Consider the following 21,686-nt stretch of genomic DNA (forward strand, 5'->3'; position numbering starts at 1 on the left):
ATATTCACGCCCCTGGCCCTGCTCATCTTAAATTCTGCAACAGTATATATCCTTCATCAATTACACTCTCTTAAGGATTCACACTACATACGAAATTGGATGGTATAATTCAATGCAAGTTTGTCAACCAAGTACATAATGAAATATACACTTACCTTCCCTATTTCAGGGGTGGGAGAGAGTACGGCAACTGACTCTCTTAGCCCCAAGACTGGACAGTTGCTGTTGGAGTGGGAGGAGGATGTGGCTCTAACACCCATTTTCTTGAGGTTCCTGTATCCTCTTGTAATCTCTTAATATAACTCATTTCCATTCCCCATTTTTTTCAAAACTGTTTTGCCAATTAGAAAATTATATTGCATACTAAACGATATCATGGAAGGAGTACTTTATTCATATTTACGAGTTTTATACTACATGTATTTACATATTTTCTGGGTCACATCTATTCTATAAAGGTTAAAATGTCACCACCTCCACAAAGGGTTTACACTATTTGAGTAGCAGCCCTAAGGGGTTTCTATAAAAGTTATGATTCACAGATGATCATAATTAATACTTATTAAGCAGCCCAACAGATATATGACATTGTATTTGGCAATATGATCTTATAGCCCTGATCTTACTTAAGGGTAACTGCTCTATATAAAAGTGTTTATTAACCAGTTAACTAGGTTTCCGCCTGGCTGCTATCACGGCTTGAAAATCTTGCTGCGTGAACACTTGACAAAATAGTTTTACCAGTTGATTAACATTTTAAATAAAGATAAAATAAGTTTATGAAGTTAAATCCAACATACAGCATCAGCATGTGGTAGCTTTCTCCTATCCACTTTTTTAAGTGCAAATAACAGGTTATCTCCTACAGGTCTTCCAGGGTGAGTTATGAGACTAAATGTTACCACGTTTGCCTCCAGACAAAATTTTAATTAGACACACAAGTAGGAGAAAACCACTTTTAATTGAAAAATAAAGCAATACATCTCAAATAAGACTCTGTTTAACAACATAACTTTCATTTGTTAATGGAAATAGCTTTCCTATAAGTGGTATTGTGAAATTTAGGTATTGGAGTATCAACATAGTTCCCCTCCCTTGACCTCAGTTATAAGCATACTAAAAATAAGAACTTTTTCATGAATTTAAAGTGTTAAGTCTGTAAAGCCTATCCCTATTCCTAATCCACTGACAAGAGGAGAGATTTTAAACAAACAACTCCAAACTGAGGAGTTCCCAGATAACAGCAAAGTCAATATTTTCCTTATGAAAAAGTTTATATGAAATACACAAGATTATTAATGATATTTAACTAATCCACAAAACTTCAAAACACAATTTCATCAAGATGATCTCTACTACAATGTTCTTTTAAAGAAGTTCTCAAATCTCAGAACGGTTTAACTTGACATACTGGAAGTATTAAACTTTGAAAGAGAGTACTAAAGTTATTGCTTTAAACTGGAAAAACCTATGGTCAAGTCTCTTTTTAAAGAGTTTGTTAACAGCTATTCTTACAATTACACTCATGTAACTGCAGAGAAAATGTTGACAGAACAAAGGCATATGTTCATTAAGATGTATGGCTTTTTTGGTGATTGTTATTACTACCTATAAATAGTCATTACTGTTTGACTGAAAAAGGTTTTTACAAAACTCCACTTTCAAAATTAACATTTTTATTAAATCAAGTTAAAAAAATGTTCACTGTAAAAAAGTCAACAAGGGTTTTAACAAAACCAAAATATACCTTTTTATACAATATATGTATATATTAGCAGCAAACTACTTCTGAGATTTTATGTTTTTTTAGTTAGTTATTTTAAAGAAAGCATAAACAATGTACATTAGTACGGAATGTCAACTAATCCACTCTTCATCTTTTCCTGTGATTTGGGCCTTCCAGTACAAGTTATGTTATGATTCTCATTAATGAATACCAAGAACAAATCCAGTTTTGACTAAAAAGTAGTAAAACAGAATGGCTGGTGGAAGCCATCCCATTACCCCATAGTCACACATTATCTTTGAGAATAACACATGAGCACCATATAAACAGGTAATTGCAAGTGTATGTAAACTCAATTTTTAAGGTGTAGTAGCCAAGTAGACAACTTAGCATTCAACTGCTACTTTCTAAAAATTTGGTGATATACAAAATTTTAATCAGTTATCAGCAATTCTGTATATGATCTGACAGTGCGCACATATGCGCATGTATACATACACATACAAAAGTGCATGTATTCATCCATATACATCTTTAGCTTTGAATTTCTAAATTGATATGAAGCCAAATCTCTCATTTAAATATATATGTAGAATATAATATTACCAACTGAAAGTTTCTAGGAGAAGTTTCATCTTAGTTAATCAGAAATACTGGCTACTCAAAATTCTGGGGCCAAACAGCTGTAATTCAGCTTTGTATAATTTAGGCTTATAAATCAGTCAGCCAAACAAACAAGGTTTGAAATTACCAACTGCCCACCAAAGAAATAAATTTTTCTCTTGATATTTCCTTCTAATAGCAAAAAGGAAATATCTTTATAATGAGCATTCACTTTTTTTAAAGAGTTAAAATTATAAAGAAACCTCACTAGTCTTCAAAAATACTAAATGTTATATAAATACAATTTTCTTATAATTGAATTCTTCAGCTAGAATCTGTATTAAAAGTTTCCTTTGGATTGTTTCATTTAGCACTTCAAGTCTCCATTCTGTAGTTCTGATAACTGGCTCAGATTTGTTAGGCTTTTATCAATTACATCGTTCAGAATTTGCTGCTGTGTGTTATCTGTGTACAATAATGTCACTGGGAGGAACTGCACCAAATTTCAAAAGTAAATTTCAAAAAATAAGGAAAAATTCAATATGTAATATAAAAAGATAAAATACAACAGGGATTCCCTTTTCACCAATACATTAATGAAATATAATTCTTTTAATGCTTTTAAAGATAATGTCCTTTCACTTTTTAACTTATCAAGAGAATGAAATTTTTAGATGGCCCACCTTTATTTTTCAATTAAAAAACTAAACAATAGACTGAATTACTTTTTATTAATATACACATCAAGTTGTTGAAACGATGACTTCATGTAGTTTTCCCCTTAAAGATGGCACTTGCAGGTACAAAGATGCAGAGACGTCTACAGCCTTCAGATGTTTACTTGAAAAGATTCTTCAACAGCAGTTTGATATTGGGTTTCCTCATCTAGCTGAAGATTCTAAAAGGAATAACATCAACATATCAATAGGAAAAACATACTCCACTACTCAATAATTTGCCCAATACGTTACACATCTTGAAACACAATACACATACTTGAAACAGTCTATGTTTGTTACGACATATACTATCTTTTAAAATATAAGATTTAAATACCTGAACTTCAGTAGAAAATTAAGTTCAGCTGTAATTATTTAGGAATAATTGATAAACAACAGAGAGGATCAGCAGAGAATGAAATTTAAGAGTTACAGTGCCTTACAATAAGTCATTAATTAAAAGTACAGTTAAGGGAACCTGCAATCATAAGTGATAAATTTTGTATCATCTCTAGAAAAGAATGTCAAATATCTGAAGGTAAATTCATTTTTCAAAAAATAAGCATTTATTGAACTAAGAGATTTAAAGAACAGCTTCGTGATCATAACACAGAGCTAAAAACTAGAGCTCAATTTTAATTATACTACTATTCCTTAACTTAAAAAATTCTATTTGCTATCAATTATGTCCTATAAGTTAGCTTTAAAATAGGCTTCAACACAATAATCTCAAAAACTAAAAATTACATTTTTCTGTGGCAAGGCAAAACAATCTGACAATTACATCAAAAGTAGACCACAAAATATATTTTTATTTATCCAAATACACAGTTCTCCAGACACAGTAACCTTTCTTACAATGAGATTTTAAGAATAATCTACAATTACTTCATAAAAATGCTAAAATTATGAGTCTATCTGAATTTTACATACACTTGAATCGAATAGGTTGACTAAAAAAATGCAAATTCCACAAAATAAAAAATCATTTATCAAGAATGATATAATTTCAACATTGAAGGGCAGAGAAAAATGTAAATTCTGTTTCTGCTGTTGTCAGAATCACACAAGTCTGCTTACCTAAACTGGAAGACAAGTATCAGACATTATTTGTCAGGATTAATCTTGAATTAAAAAGTTTAAATTTACTGAAGTTGAATAAAATGCAATTTTACAATTAATAAAAAAGTCATCTAATTTTAAAAAAAAATTATCATGACACATTTGGGAGGTAGAAATTAACCCGTGTTTTGCTTTGCAGATCCAGTTTTACATTGTGTAACTTCCCTCCATGCACTGTGTTAAAGCAGTCAACCAAGGCCACAATCTACCATTCAACCTGGCTTTACTTAATAATGAAGCTCCCTCATTTTTTAAAAGAATGTGTCTCACATGTATTTAAAAGAAATCTATTATAACGGAACAACAAGCAACTTATAGTACATGAGAAATACATCCTCCTTCATCTGTTTGTACCAATTTTACTTCTTTAGCAGGTACAATTTTTCCTTAAACCTAGACAGTTTTCATACAAAATCATTATTTTGTTAATCTGGGAATTTGTTCTTTCTCTATTAATTATCTCTCTAGTACAGAAGGTAAACAGTAAATTCAACCTTTACCACTTCCACAAACCAAAGTTCACCTATATTATTATAGAAACAATAGACTAATCTATAACCACCCAATATAAGAGTTCGCCTCAAAACTCAAGTCTAGATTGAGAAAGTTAATTTAACTTGAATATTTAAATGGTATCATTTTCTTAATCTTGAAGAATTCACTTACCACAAATTCTCCATAATCAAACTGATGTCTTTGATTTAGATGACTAACGAAATTTCTAGTAATCTGGCTAGGATCTCCCCAAGGAAGAGACACACAAATAGGACACGTCTACAAGAAACAGAATGTTTTAAATAAAAAGTAATGAAAATAACCAAACGTTATAATTATTGAAGGCATTAAAATAACATAGCTTTCATTACCAGAAACATCAAGATGAAAAGCATTTCTAAGGACCAAATTCCATGACTAGGTCATTCCCCGACCAAATTACCTTAGGTCAAATATGCTAATCTAACATAACACGATAAAAAGAGAGATCTTATACATTCTATTAATCTCCAATTATACAACTGTTTCAAAAGAAACACCACATCCAGCCTTCAATAATACCAATTGTAATGCTAGTTATCATTCATCAGTATGTAATCTCATTTGAGCCACACAATAACTGTCATATAATTATTAGCTTAATTTCATTTATAAGTAAAATGAAAGTAAACTTCAAATTGTATCCTTAAAGGTTTTAAATGAGGTACATCTTAAAAAGCGAATGGATGACATACTGAAATAAGGAACTCTAGTAATTGGACTCCAGCCAAAATTTGTGCTATATTGAATATAATGCAGAAACAAAAATTTGCCAACATAATATAAAACAAATGAAATCTCTTAAATATGAGATTTTTCCTAGAGATGTCTTTGGCAGTGTTTATTTACTAGTAACTGACCCTCTCCTAATGAACAAAGTAGGTGGCATGTCACCCTTAGCACTATGTGAGTTTAAGGCATCCTCAATAATGACTGAGGCATATTCTTTCACAATTTTTTCCAATATATCTACTAAAACTGCTTAGAAATATCTGCAATCTTTACTTTATTTATAACATTTTTTTTTCCTGCTTTTTCCTCCCCAAATCCCCCCAGCACATAGTTGTATATTTTAGTTGTGGGTCCTTCTAGTTGTGGCATCTAGGACGCCGCCTGAGCATGGGCTAATGAGCGGTGCCACGTCTACACCTAGGATCCAAAGTGGTGAAACCCTGGGCCGCTGAAGCGGAGTGCGGGAACTTAACCTACTTGGCCACGGGGCTGGCCCTTTTCTTCTATTCTTATTTCTAAAGAAAATATTTATATATCAAAATGTACAGCTGAAGGGGAAGTATCTCTTCCAGCCAGTTTCTTTTGTTCTATCACAGCTGAAATCACTTACCTATGAAACTCATGCTCCAAATGAGGAGTTGTAGGACCATTAATTAACACAATGTTGGAATCCTGCACTCCGCACTCTCTCCTTCATCAAAAAAGATCTCCCCCTTTTCTTACACACCCTCAAAATGGCATCAAAAAGACATGTATGCATCAAAAAGAAAGTATGACTCTTTTCTTTCCTTATTTTATGCATTCATATACTAGATTCTCAAAGATACAATTAAAAAAAAAATACCTACTATCTTTATTCTTTCTTATAGGTGTTTTCACCTGCAGCAGATCCACCGGACCTGATCCAGTTGTCTGCATCCTCTAGATCAGGAAACTGAGAGACCCCGACAGAGTTAGGTTCTGCACTCCCTGGCGATGAGTCCCCAGTTCACATTTCATTACTTCACTCTTCTCCAGGCTATTCTCCTACACCACCTTCACAATGAGCATCTCCCTGTTTATAAGTGAGTGACTGGAATTTTAAATAGCTCATTTTGCTTCGGTTACCAGTCTTTTGTTGACAAAAACCTACCTTATTGATAATCCCCATTCCAAATTTAAATCAACTACCTTCCCTTGTTGTACACATCGAGAGAAATAAATGAAATAGCATTCTTTAATCAGAAGACTGTATTAAACATATGTACTTACCACAGGAACTATCTGAAATAAGTGATTACTGTTACAGTGATCCAGTAAACGTTGTCTGGTAAAATTTGATTCTTGACACAAGGGACACTTAAAGGTGGGATGCCCAGAACTATAAAACAATTTTAAATGAAATATACTTAATTTGAAATCATAACATAAAAATGAAGTTTTCCTATTTTTTAACCAATTACTGTAAGTTTCTTTTTCAAAAAGTTATAATTATTCGTCTATTCAAAGAGTCCCTCATTTTGAAAAATCTATCTTTTCAATGAATGATCTACCATCAATAAATAATCTTCAGTAGATATCCCCAATCTCAGTTTACAGTACCCACAGTGTCTCAGTAAATTTTTTCACGGTGTCTCTAGGTCTAAACAAAAACAAACCTGGCTGTTCCATTTATTAAGTAGATAGGTTTAAACAATTTAGTTGTTTGTGTGAGGCCAAAAGATGTCACTGTATGTCCCTTGAAAATTTTAAATATCCCAAGATGTCCCAGTTTGGACACCCTATCCCTAGGAACTTAAAACTTTAAAAAGACTTCCATCAATATCATATCTTTGTATCTTTCTTTTTTTTAAAGATTTTATTTTTTTCCTCTTTCTCCCCAAAGCCCCCATACAATAGTTATGTATTTTTAGCCGTGGGTCCTTCTAGTTGTGGCATGTGGGACGCCACCTCAGCATGGCTTGATGAGCGGTGCCACCTCCGTGCTCAGGATTCGAACTGGTGAAACCCTGTGCCGCCGAAGCAGAGCACGCGAACTTAACCACTTGGTCACAGGGCTGGCCCCATATCTTCATACCTTTAATCTAACCCAGTCCCTAAGACTCTAACATACAAAATTCACAGGAAAAGTAAAAAACAAAAGCACTGATCATCAGAATGATCAACATTTCAAAACATTGTGAGGATCACACATCACTGGATATTCAATACCTCCGAATTTCAGCAAGGGAGAGTTCAATATTGACAACTCTATCCTGACCACAGTGAAAGAGGAGAGCTAAACTCTTCTAAATTAATGTGATCTGTAAAAGCAGCAACTGCATCATTTTTCTAGCATTATATCTGATGATTGACTGAATAAAAAAATTTAATTAAAAAATCTATTATTATAAAGTGATAGACATTATCTACTAAGGGAGCAGAATTTTCAAAAGCTTACCTTGTACTCTCTTGATAAGTTTCTGTGTTATCAGATGTGGATGTTTCACTCCTATTACTTAAGAAGCATGGGGGGAAGTTAGTATCTCAAGTAATAAAGCACATTACAGATTCATTAACTTGAAGTGGTAATGAAGAAAACTAATCTGAACTTATTTTAAAAGTTTCAATTTCAAATAGTTCTGAACTATGAAATAACTATGGGATTAATTACTTTTCAAATAAATTCTGATAAGAAGACTGCTTATTAGGTCCTTATTCACATCCTTTAAAATTAATTTATGCACACTTACAAAAGTATAGAGAATACAGAATTTTTCAGAATTATCTTAAATCCATAGCATGATAATATTTCCCCAGGTCCTTTCGACTTTCAAATTAAGAGACTCCTCTACCTCTACCGAGACTGCTAAGTTTTTGAATGCTGGGGTAGAATCAAGAATGAGTCAACTTTTTGACTTGTAACTAGGATATGGTTTAAGGTTGTGGCCTCCAAAGTGGAGCAGGTTTACAAAAATATTTGGATGTTTATTATGTTCACAATTTCCAAAAAGGAACTAGGGTTTCCAACATTTAATATATAGGACAATGTGACATCCTCATTCAGACCCCATGCCAGAGTCATATGTCATACGTGGTATCAGAAGAATCCTGAGGGAAGAGTGGGCATTCCGTATGGGGACTGTCACTTATGCATTACAAAGTTTCATCAGCTGTGGTCAATTTTATAAAAAGAAGGCCTTTAAATAGCAAAAAAGATTAAAATAGAAATGCAACAGGTAGCGGACAAAAAAACTGTACCACACAGTGGTTTGCTCTTATATCTCAATACCCGAGCTAAAAGAGTTGTTAAACTTAGAAATCTGGTTATTCATTTTTTTCACAAAAAGGCAAGCAGTCTACTATATCATCTACTAAACAGATGCTCTTTTCTTTTTGAATTTTCTTTCTTCTGTTTGTTCTTCACAATAAAATTATATACAACAAGGTGTATTTGGTGTAAAGACATCCTTCCAAGGACAGTTCCCTTCTGTGAAGATAACAGTGTCATCTCTCCAAACATATTCTACACTCAGCAAGCAAGCAAGCTTTCCGGTTTCCACAGCCAGATAGGAGACTATTAAGCCATTATTTTTCACCTTTCTAGCAGATATTAATTTATCTCTTCGGATAAAGGTAGCATTTTAACAAAGTGGAGACTAAAAACTGCTTTTTAAAATAAACTGAAACTATGGAGAGGGCAATTATTAAAGGGATGTTAGGATTTTACTACCAAAACTCCCATACCTATACACTTATACTTGTAACAGATTTTTCTAATGTTTTAAAATCTTGCAAATAAAAATAATAATTGGGTTTTGAACATGCTCTTTAAAAATATTATAACAACTTCTGAATGGTTTGTTAAGAACAACTATAACATCATTAGGGAAGACAAAAATTTCAACAAAAGCCCTTTCAATATTTAGTGAATGGCATTGAAAAGCTTAGTAATTTCAACCTATGACATACTTCCTCCACTTAAATCTACATTTTTTGTGTACTAGGTATCTTTTTCAGCCATGACAGTCACCAAAATCAAGTATCAAAGTAAAGTGAACTTAGATCCAAATATTTGAATTACTGTATCATAGTGTTAAACTAAGATTTTAAAGAATTTTGCAAAGCATATTCAACATTATTTTCAGCAAAAATATTAATAAAAATTTAAGAATAAAAATATTTTATACCATTAAATAAAGCAAAACTTATTTTAAAGTAACTATTTCATCTTTATTTCCCTTAAACTTTGCAGATTTTATAAGGTACATAAAGTATCAGTACTGTAAAATACATGAGTAGTTTTTAAATAAATATACACATACTGGGAGTGCACAATGTTTTTCACTGACAGGGTATGCAATTCCAAAACTTCTGATTTAAAATATTTTAACATCAAAGTTAATGCCCTTTTAAAATGCTTTCTCCCTTCCATCTCCCATTACAATTCTCTGTTTTCCATTATTAGTGTCATTATCATCATGTTTGTTCTTCCTAATCATCCTCTATTGTGCCTGGGCTACCAGTAGCCTACTCATTTACTCAAGAAATGCATGAATGTGTTCAACAAAAGAAAATCCATTACTGATATTATATTACCAATTAAAAGAAAAGAAATATCTGATCATTTCATCTGATGCAGAAAACCATTCAATAAAATTCAACCTCCATAATGAAAACAAAAACAAAAAACCTCTGATCACTCACAATATCTGCAGATCAGGTAATGAAGGCAAACACAGACAAGTGGGACTATATTAAACTAAAAACTTCTTCACAACAAAGGAAACAATCAAAGAGTGAAAAGGCAACATATGGAATGGGAGAAAATATTTGCAAACCATGTATCTGATAAAAGGGTTAAGAATTCCAAAAGAATATATAATGGACTCCTCCAACTCAATAGCAAAGAAATAAAAATAACCCAATTAAAGAATGGGCTAAAAACCTGAATAGACATTTCTCCAGAAACAACATACAAATGGTCAACAGGTATATGAAAAGATGCTCAACATCATTAATCATCAGGAAAATACAAATCAAAATCACAATGAGAATCACCTCACACCTGTTATGATAGCTATTATCAAAAGAACAAAAGACAAGGTTGGTGAGAATGTGGAGAAATTGGAACCCTTGTACACTGTTGGTGAGGATGCACAATGGTGTAGCCAGTATAGAAAACAGCAGGGAGGTTTCTCGAGAAATTAAAAATAGAACTACCATATGATCCAGCAATCCCACTTCTGGGTATTTATCCAAAACAACTGAAATCAGGATCTTGACGAAATATTAGCACTCCCATGTTCACTGCAGTGCTGTTCAAAATAGCCAAGATATGGAGACAATCTTGTGAACGGAAAAAGAAACAAAGATATAAAAGGATAAAGAAAATTTGGTATATACATACAACGGAATATTATTCAGCCTTTAAACAGAAGGAGGGGGGCCGGCCTGGTGGCGCAGCGGTTAAGTGCGCACATTCCACATCAGGGGCCTGGAGTTCGCCAGTTCGGATCCTGGGTGCGGACATGGCACTGCTTGTCAAGCCATGCTGTGGTAGGCATCCCATATACAGAGTAGAGGAAGATGGGCACAGATGTTAGCTCAGGGCCAGCCTTCCTCAGCAAAAAGAGGAGGATTGGCAACAGTTAGCTCAGGGCTAATCTTCCTCAAAAAAAAAAAAGAAAAGAAAAGAAAAGGAGGGGCCAGCCCGGTTGCCAAATGGTTTTCGCACTCCACTTCAGCAGCCGAGGGTTTCGCTGGTTCGAATCCTGGGCGAGGACATGGCACCACTCATCAAGCCATGGTGAGGTGGCATCCCACATGCCACAACTGGAAGGACCCACAACTAAAAATACACAACTATGTACCGGGGGGCTTTGGGGAGAAAAAGGAAAAATAAAATCTTTAAAAGGAAAAAAAAGGAAAGAAAAGGAAATCCTGCACATGTGACAACATGAATGAACTTTGAGGACATTATGCTAAGTTAAATAAGCCAGTCACAAGACTAATACTGCACGACTCCACTTACATGAGGTATCTAAAAATAGCCAAAGTCACAGAAGTAAAGAAGAGAATGATGGTCGCCAGGGGCTGGGGAGGGGAAAATGTGGAGTTGCTAATCAACATGTATAAAATTTCAGTTACGCAAGTTCTAGGCAGGTGCTGTACAACATTGTACCTATAGATAACAATACTACATTGTACACTTAAAAATCTGTTAAGAGAATAGATATCTCATGTTCAGTATCCTTACCACAATAAAAAAAAAGGAGGGGGGGAACTATGTATGACTATGCCATTTTATGCTAAATTAAATTGTGATGGTCCCTAAAGCAAAGTTTTCAAAATACTAGAGTATCTCACTTTCAGCCTTCTTTTCCCTTCCCTTTTTCCTTTCTTTTTATTGCAGGGGAAGATTTGCCCTAAGTTAACATCTGTTGCCAATCTTCCTCCTTTTTTCTTCCTTCCCCTCCCACCCAAAGGTGCAGTACATAGTTGTGTATAGTTTTAAGTTCTTCTGGTTCTTCTATGTGAGTCACTGTCACAGATGGCTACTGAGAGATGAGTAGTGTGGTTCTGTGCCTGGGAACTGAACCCAGGTCACCAAAGCAAAGCGTGCCAAACTTTTAAGTTCTAGGCCATCAGGGCTGGCTCTCATTTTCAGTCTTTTTAAAATATGAAGAAAATTCTCAAGTTCTATGTTTACGTTTTTTACAAAACAGCAACAAAAATTTTTTTCATTTTGAGTAAAAGATACATATATATTTGGAATGCATGTAATAAAGGAACATTATCCAGAATATACAGAATATCTATAAATAAGGAAAAGGACATTTTATCTAATATTTGTACCAGATTCTTTAATAAATAGTTATTTAGCCACTTAAAGCGTCCAAGACCTTGGAGAGAAATGTGTTAGGAACAATACAGGACTGCCTGCAACTTTCATCCCATCAGTCTTTGTGAAGAGCTGTATCTGGACTAAACTGCCTGAGTCTGCTGATATCCAGTTCTTAACATTTACTAAATGTCAAGATTAGTAGGAAAAGCCTGCAAATAGACCAAATAATTCCCAAGGAAGATAAAATAGAAATGTGTTCTGGCATCTTCTTTTTTTTCTTTCACATTTTTTTTTGAGTTAATGATAGGTTACAATCCTGTGAAATTTCAGTTGTACATTAATGTTTGTCATTCGTGTTGTAGGTGCACCACTTCACCCTTTTTGCCCACACCCCACCCCACCTCTCCCCTGGTAGCCACCAATCTGTTCTCTTAGTCCACATTTTTAAATTCCTCATATGAGTGGAGTCATATACAGATTATCCTTCTCTAGCTGGCTTATTTCACTTAATGTAATTCCCTCAAGGTCCATCCATGTTATTGCAAATGGAATGATTTTCTTCTGTTTTGCAGCTGAGTAGTATTCCATTGTATATATGTACCACATCTTCTTTATCCATTCGTCTGTTGCTGGGCACTTAGGTTGCTTCCATGTCTTGGCTATTGTAAATAATGCTGCAATGAACATTGAGGTGCATAGGACTTTTGGGATTGCTGACTTCAAGCTCTTTGGATAGACACCCAGTAGTGGAATGGCTGGATCGTATGGTAGTTCTATTTTTAATTTTTTGAGGAATCTCCATGAAATGTGTCTGGCATCTTAATGATTACAAGTATCCTCCCCTCTCTCCTCCTCACCTCTACTGGCTAAAGAAAACAAAGATATAGTCTAATATGTTAAAAGTAGAATTTTATTGTTATAAACTAGAAATGGCCTTAGTAAAACAACTAGCACTGCTATATAATTATTGAGAAACTACCCCATAGTAGTCTAATGCAATCATTTTGTTAAACACCCTCCAACACGTATTAGTTTATGGTAAATAGTTCTACCCTGAATGATCTGACTGAAACTAGTGCTAGTTTATTTTGGATGACTCAACGGGAAGTTATACCACTTACATATATGGAAAAAGAGATTTTATCTGTTTTACCCATCCCTCTATATTCAATTCCCTCTATATTCAACATTAGAGTGTGAGCCCAGCAGTTCAGAAGGTACAATAAAGGTATGCTGAATTAATAAAATAATTTGTGGGTTTATTTTGAAATTTTTTTTACTAGTGAGATAGGTACATGCAAATACCACTTTAAGAATTTCCACAGCCACAGAGTTCAGAGTTTAAATCACCCATTTATACTTATGAGGGAATACTTGAATTGTCTTCTCAGAAAACACAGGCTCTACTCTTAGGTAGTCCCTTGACTTTGCTACAGACACGTCTTTATTAAAGTAATGAATTTTCATAAGATGCCACCAAACCCTGCTCAGCTAACTATTAACTATATGGACCTGCTCTTAATCAGCAATATTAAATATATCTGTTTTCCAGTTACTAGACATAGGGTAGAACCTTAAATTCTCCAAACTGAAATGTCTATTAAAAGCTTAGCTGCTAGAAATAACCTTCATGGAGAACTGTCTGAATGTACAGATCCTGTCCATTCTACCATGCACTAGACTAAGCTAGAATGTCAGAGAAAAGCCCCTGGAAGACAAGCTTTCATAAACGGCAATAAGGCATGATAATAGCCTACACTGAAGGTCTTTAAAGTACAGCGCTATGTAACTTGTTCTGTATTTACCACAGGAAAGAGGATGTTTACTGCATGGTTTCTTCTTCTGAGGACCAATAGGCAAAATCACTTCAGTATCATTTCTTTTAGTATCAGGAACAGCTGTGTTTCTCATTAAGAACTATTTTGTGTATAATATCATAGACACTATTAATAACATAACGATGTTTTCTTCTTCGCACTCACTACTTGGAAGCTGTGAAACAGTGTATAGAATATTACAATATATTTGGCTACTAACTGAAATACTTATGTGCTGAGTTTCTTTTGCCTCTCCAGATCTGTCCTCCATTTTTCACCATACTCTGTGTACTGAGAGACTAACCTGCATTAAAAGATTCCCTTCTCTGCTTCCCAGTTGGGTTCAGCCCAGCAGGAGATTTGGAGGGAGAAATAAGAGGAAAGTTAGCATACTTATTTCCCAGACTCCTTCCCAGCAAAACCACCTAGACTGGCTGCATCCCTCTCCAATTGCCCCTCCATTGGAAAGGAGAACTTGCAAGAAAGAACTTTCTTTCTCCAAGTTCTGGTATGTATTTCCTCCCCTCCCCTGCTTTCAGCAGACCCAGAGTACCTATCTATCCCTTGTGATTTCCTATACCCTGCTCACATAGTGTACCCAATACCCTATTCTTTGAAAATATTCCCTTTCCTAAATTCTCCTCAGACTACCTAATTTGAGCATAACTATCTGTTTCCTCCCAAGACCCTGATTATACTCTAGCTTCATACCTTGTGTTTCCTACCATTTTTTTAATTTTTACTTTTTTTGCTGAAGAAGATTTGCCCTAAGCTAACATCTGTTGCCAATCTTCCTCTTTTTTTGTATGTGAGATGCACCACAGCACGGCCACTGACGAGTGGTGTAGGTTCACACCTGGGAACAAAATCCAGGCCACCAAAGCAGGGTGCAACCCAACTTAATCACTAGACCACCAGGGCTGGCTGGCCCTTTTGTACCATTTTTTAATTAAAAAAACAAAAAACCCTTCTTTCACCAATTTTCTTATTAAAATTCATAAACAAACTCAATTTTTATGTTGTAATTAGAATTTTGCTTAGGATATAAAAATGAGTAAGACTAAGTAGCCCATTCTAGATAAAGAAAGATAAGTAAACAAATAAATATTATAAAGTGTTAGAGGGTCTAGCCAGAACACAAAGAAACAGTTCTACCAGAGGAAGAAATTCTAGAGGTTAGGAAAGATTTCATAGAATAGATAAGACTTGGTCTAAATCTTCAAAGAGAAGAAAAAGCCCACTAGAGGGTAAAGTGTAGGTTGGGGTTGTCGGGGAAGGGAGTACTACTGGTCAAAGCTTGGAGGTGAAGGGGTGATTGATGACCATGATGATGATAATTAAAAACTAACATTTACTAAGTAAGGTACTATTCAATGTGCTTCACCTGTATTGAGCTATTTATTGACTCCCAACCCAATGAGATATTAATAGTATCACCACCATCCCTTTTCTTTAAACAGATAAGAAAACTGAGATATAGCTTCTTGCCAAAGTCATACAGTTAGTATGTGACAGAGCCTGGGACCCGGGCAGTTTGGCTCCTAGCCTTCGTTTTTAACGACTGAATTTTATTGCTTCTCGAGGATGGCAAGTATATGGTATAAATAGTTCAACTAGGCAAAGGCATATGATGCAACAATGAGTAGCGAAGAAAGAGAAAAGCTAAAAGGAAAGGCAAGTGCCAGTTCAGAAAGGGCTTTAGAATAAAATACTTTGTCTTATAAGCTAATTGTTGGATTTTAGATCATGGAACCCCTTGAGAATCTTTGACCTTCTCCCTCCAGAAGAATGCACATACACAAAAAATTTGGCAGTTTAGGTAGTTCACAGAACCCTTACAGACTCATGGAACCCAGGATGAGAAACACTACTATGGGGCCATGCTCAGTCACTGAAAAGGTACAGGGAGGAAGGTACAAGGACAGGAAGAAGGAGATCAGAAGTGCACTTCTAAAATATCACTTTGGCAAGAGTATATAGGACAGATTAGAGGAGGACCACCAACTAAAAGACTACTGCAATAGCTCAAGTGAGAGATGACAAGGGCTTCAGATAGGGAAGCGACAACAGGGATGAACAAAAGCACAGATGAGGAATACTGCTATTAGGAATCAATGGGGGGTCAGCCCAGTGGCACAGTGGTTAACTTTGCATGTTCCACGTTGGTGGCCTGCGGTTTGCCAGTTGGGATCCCAGGTGTGGACTTAGGCAGCATTTGTCAAACCATGCTGTGGAGGCATTCCACATATAAAGTAGACGAAGATGGGCACAGATGTTAGTTCAGGGCCAGTCTTCCTCAGCAAAAAGAGGAAGACTGGTGGCAGATGTTAGCTCAGGGCTAATCTTCCTCAAAAACAAACAAAAAAGTAATCAATGATAACTATGACCAACTGGATTTGAGGAGTAAGAGGGAAGAAGGCATGTCTCTTGCGAAGAAAATTCCCTCACTTAACAAGCAATGATTGCACAAATCACCTATACCAGGCATTTTGCTAAGAGCTGGAGAGACAATGTCAAACAAGACAAACACCATCCCCGCACTTAAGAATAATCTATTCGGTTTATAACAAATTGAGCACTTTCAATAAAGCAGAAGTACAACAATAAAGCATAAGAGATGAAGAAACTTAAGAGGATTTTTAAAATCACAAAATAGGAGTGACTTATTTCATCCAATGACATTAAGTCAAGTAAAATGAGAACCTAAAAGAATTTGGCAGATTAGACAATCAGAGAATTACTAAAGACCTTACTAGAACAGTTTCAACTTAGGAGTAGAGAAGCCTGACTGTAGTATGAGTACTTAAGATGAGTTAAATCAATGAAAACTAGCAACATGTGAAATGAAATGCTACTAAAATAAAATCTTAGAGATGCTGCTTAATGTATTGTCTCATGGGAACCTTTTTATATACTGCCAATATTGCCTTTCCTTACACAACTATGTGTGTGCTTGCTATAGAGTTTTAAAAAATTAAACACTTCATTGTTTAGGGATACACGCATGGGTGGTTATATTATAAAGAAAAGTAAAAGAATGAACAACCCAAAAAAGAGGATACTGGTTACCTCTGGGAGTATGGGGTTCAAATGGGCGTGGGCTGACAAGGAGATTCTGAGGTCCTGAAAAATGTCCCATTTTTTGACCTGGTTAGTGGGTAACTGGGTATTTGCTTTATCACTACTTTTTAAATCACACATGTGCATGTTGGCCATTCTTCTGCATAAAAAACAATTCATAAAAATGTTTAACATACGTAATCTGTGACAACAAGATACAAATCAAGCCAAAATCTAGTTTTAAAAAAAACTGAGACTAAAGTAGAACCAAGAATATAATAATAACAAGCCTCACTTTTATGTAACATTATCAGAATAAAAATTTCAAACGGCTCTATTTCTTAAAAATAAAAGCAATTTCAGTTTGTGAATACAATACTGAAAGGGATTTTCTTTAGTTTTTAAATAATTTCAATTGCAAAAGAAAAGTCTTCAACTCTCGTCTATTTTTTATTCAAAGAAATGTAGATTATCTTAGAATGATTTTTAAATAACATGAGCTTAAGTATATCATGAAGTTAATCTCCCAGACACAATCTTACATGAGTCAAACTAACTTTTGAAGACAAACGATATAGTTTTGATACTTAACGATTTACTGTAAAACACACACACACAAAACAAAAAACACCTTATATAGCTTGCAAAACAATTTCCAATTCAACCACAAAAATTCTCTTTTTAGGAATAAATATTGCTTACCTGTTCCCTACTGAATCTTGAGAGATCTGAAAGTTTGGAATGATAGAGGAAACACCATATTCATCTTGATACTTCTTACAAGATTTGTAATGATGTCTCATGCGATAGAATTTAATCTGTAAATTATTGATTAAAATGTAACGTGACTCAATATAAAACAGAACTCTTTAAGATTGAGATATGGTCAACAAGAGGGAAAAACAATAAAAATAGATAACTAAATATTCCATTTAAACAAGAGGTTCTTAAGTAAATGATTTAATTCTTAAGTAGGAGCTGAAAATAAATAATAAGTTTCTATCCACTAGATGCAAATATAAACTCACTGTAGAAAAAAATAATTTTACACTTGAAACGATACTACTACTAATCAACAAAAAATAAAATTAAAAGTACTAAGAGGTTGCCTCATGGTATTGGAGATTTCTTTATTCTTTAACTACTGCAACCATGGCAGAGTTAGAAAGCACTTAAAAAAATTAAGATCTAGGTTAACACTGGCAATGTTTTTCAGTTTCTCACTGAGGAGTAGAGCCAGAATCTCTCAGGTATATTTTCCAGCTTCACTTCATTGCCCTGTCAGTTAACACCTCCCTCAAAGAGATGGAAAAGCAGATCCAACTTGTGTCAATGCATAAAATAACTGGTTTTGATCACTAACTTTATTAGCTGTTTGAAAAAAAGTGGCTGCAATAAATCCATGAACACAGAGATATACTCAAAGTCTAACCACCTCTCACCATTTTACCTCTCCAAATGACAGAATAAAATCCATACTGGAGAATTAATGCCAGTTATTTGCCAATACCTGATTTTCCCAACTGCTCCTTAAAAATTAAGCAGTCTTCTGCCAAATACTTTGTGATTTCTTAGATAAACACACAAAAACACAAAGTGGGCAGCTAGAGAGTTCCCTGACTACATAAATCCATTTGGCCCATTTCTACGTGCAAAACTGCAATAATGATGTTACCATCAGAAAACCTATTTAAGAATTGAATTTGTACAAGAATGGAGTTTAAATGAGTTAAATGCCAGTATGCTCATTCAGTTCATTAAGTAGGCAATCAATGAGCAATTACTTTGAGAAAAATACCATGTAAAAATTACGGCAAATTCAGAGATTGTATCTTTCACTCTTTGTTCTCAATAAATTTATAATACAGTAAGATCTATAGCCACAGTTTTTTTGGCCTTTTCAGCCCAATTCCCAACCTAAGTAACTTCCTTCTCTTCAAAACAACACCCATCAAGAAAAATCAAACAGGAATTTCAGAGTAGAAAGAACTTTCAAAGAAGAGCTATGTCACATTTACTCTACCTGTTTTGCACAGCATCTGCAGCTACCAGAAAACTTCCTCATGATATTTTCAAGGTCTAAGGCCCGTTCAGGACATGCTCTCTCTCTTCTAGTCACATTTCCACGACAGAGGGGACAATGTATTCCGCTTTCTCTCATTGCAGTCAGGAAACATTTTCTACAGAAACTAAACCAAACATTTGTGACATGTTAACTAGAGAAAAAAGTACTCTTTTCATTTCTATCATTAACACAAACAAGCAGTTATTGATATGTATTCATGCTAAATGAGTTAGGCTATTCATATGTATATAAACCTCAGAATTTTGAAAACTGCATATGTATTTTTCAGAGCATAAGACTAATAACTGGGGGGCCGGCTCCATGGCCAAGTGGTTAAGTTCGTGCGCTCTGCTGTGGCAGCCCAGGGTTCGGATCCTGGGCGCAGACATGGCACCGTTCGTCAGGCCACATTGAGGCGGCGTCCCACATCCCACAACTAGAAGGACCTGCAACTAGGATATACAACCATGTACCAGGGGGATTTTGGGAAATAAAGCAGAAAAAAAAGGAAAAAACAAAAAAGACTAATAACTGGGGGCCGGCCGGGTGGCACAGTGGTTAAGTTCACATGTTCCACTTCTCGGCGGCCCGGGGTTCGCCAGTTCAGATCCCAGGTGCGGACATGGCACCGCATGGCAAGCCATGCTGTGGTAGGTGTCCCACATATAAAGTAGAGGAAGATGGGCATGGATGTTAGCTCAGGGCTAATCTTCCCTCCCCCCCCCCAAAAAAAAAGACTAATAACTGGACTAGATGAGAATATAAAAGAAACTACTCTCAAGTATACTTTACAACTTTTCAATATATGAAAAATAAATATTAACATTATATAACATTATTAGAGAAAGTATGGTACAAAGGAAAGACTGGATGTTATCCTGTGTCATTGAGAAGCTATGTGATCTTAGGCAACACACTTAACCATACTGGATCTCTATTTCCTCCCCTTATAAAATGAGATAATGCACCACCTTAGCTTTTTGTCTCAAACCAATGTACCTCAAGATGTTGTTCCAAAAGATGTAAATAGGTCTACTACAGGACAGTGCACAAACTGATTTGGGAAATTCTAGGATAAATAAAGTTAATAAAATTTCTCTGCTGAGGAAAAGTTGCCCAAACTTATATGATCAGGAAATATGAACACTTCCCACCAGTGTGCAATGGAAGATAGTTTGAGAAATATTTAAGAACGCTTCCAGCTCTCAACATCCATAACCAACATTCTAACTGGAATCAAACTCACTAAAATCATTTTTTTTTCTCCCCTAATCCAACCAGATACCAAACTTGATCATTTTGCTTTTAGAAAAACTAGAAAAATCACAGCCATCTCTATCCGGGATGCTAAGTAAGTATAGATTTAACCCAATCCCTTAGAAATACAGATATATCAATCTTCCTCATCTATATTAACAAAAGTTGAGAGGTAACAGTGTAATAACAGATGATAGAATCTGTTTCCTAACCGTGTAGCATCAAACAAGTCACTTTTCCTCCCTATGATCAGCTTTCTCACCCATAAAATAATAAATGTATCTACACTTGATAGGGTTGTTCATAGAATTAAAATAGGCAATGCAGTAAAATGCCTGTCATAGTACTTTTGACAGTCAGTAAAGTGCTGGATAAATAGTAGAGAAAACATCACTAAAGTAGCATTAAAAGTGATTACCAATAAAGATGATAAATTAAAACATTAAAAGTATTCACCATAACTGGAAGTCAAAAAAACACAAATAAGACCAAGATACCATTTTTCAGTTGTCAAACTAAAACCTAGTTTTAAAAATAACAACAACAACCAGTGTTAGAGGAGACATAAGGAAATGTGTGCTCTACGTTTCTGCATAGCAATTTGTCAATATTCATCAAAATCCCTAAACAGAGGGGGTCCCAAAAGTCTGAGTGCCATTTTGAGCTCTCTTAACTTCGGTAGTAAAAACACCACAAAGTTACAAAACCATCACTAGTAGGCTTGTTTAAATCAAAAACTGAAAATTTAATTGTCTATGTTTTGTAAATTTTCAACAAATTTTTAATTTAAATTCTTTGTTTGCATTCTTTATTCAGAGGGACTGTAAAAAAGAGAATAAAGGAAGCAAGAGTCGGACAAAAGAAAAAGCCAAGACTAAATGGAACAACAGCCTAGACCATGATAAGGTCTGCTCTAAGACAGGGGTAGGAGGGAGGGACAGGATAGCTCTTTTAGAGAGACAGTTCTCAATGTTTGTGACTGTGTATGAAGGGAGCTTCCTATGCTAAAAAGTAAAATCGACAGAATTTTCTGACAATTACTTGTGGGAGAACGAGAAAGACATTTCTAACTTAGAAGACTAAAAGGCAGACTGTATTAACCAAGTTAAGAAAGACTGGAAGAGTTGGTTTGACAGAGGAGAGGTAAGCGCAAGATCAAAGTACCTAAAATCTCAAAGCATGATATCCAGGCAACAATTGGAAATGTGTATATGGAAATTAGGGGGAAAATATGGAGAGCAGATAA

At 34.9% G+C, this 21,686-nt stretch overlaps 1 protein-coding gene across 4 annotated transcripts in view; it reads right to left on the minus strand.

The window, feature by feature from the left end:
• Positions 1–942: 942 nt before the first annotated feature.
• RNF138 (ring finger protein 138) overlaps positions 943–21,686 on the minus strand; it is a 52,280-nt gene continuing 31,536 nt past the window's right edge. The window contains exons 3-10 of one of the 4 annotated variants that reach the window (XR_006530541.2): positions 19,142–19,307; positions 17,821–17,936; positions 17,128–17,278; positions 14,363–14,384; positions 7,856–7,912; positions 6,688–6,796; positions 4,837–4,944; positions 943–3,227 (exon numbers count right to left, since the gene is read on the minus strand). Coding sequence is in view for 1 of the 4 variants with exons in the window: in XM_044774534.2 (XP_044630469.2) it covers positions 3,159–3,227; positions 4,837–4,944; positions 6,688–6,796; positions 7,856–7,912; positions 17,821–17,936; positions 19,142–19,307 (625 nt within the window). In the remaining 3 variants the exon portion in view is untranslated. Of the gene's footprint in view, positions 3,228–4,836; positions 4,945–6,284; positions 6,371–6,687; positions 6,797–7,855; positions 7,913–14,362; positions 14,385–17,127; positions 17,279–17,820; positions 17,937–19,141; positions 19,308–21,686 lie in introns of those variants that run through there. The other 3 variants (XR_011504475.1, XR_011504476.1, XM_044774534.2) reach the window with 3 other exon arrangements.

The sequence above is a fragment of the Equus asinus genome, chromosome 7 (genome assembly GCF_041296235.1).
Source record: "Equus asinus isolate D_3611 breed Donkey chromosome 7, EquAss-T2T_v2, whole genome shotgun sequence".
NCBI classification, from domain to species: Eukaryota; Metazoa; Chordata; class Mammalia; order Perissodactyla; family Equidae; genus Equus; species Equus asinus.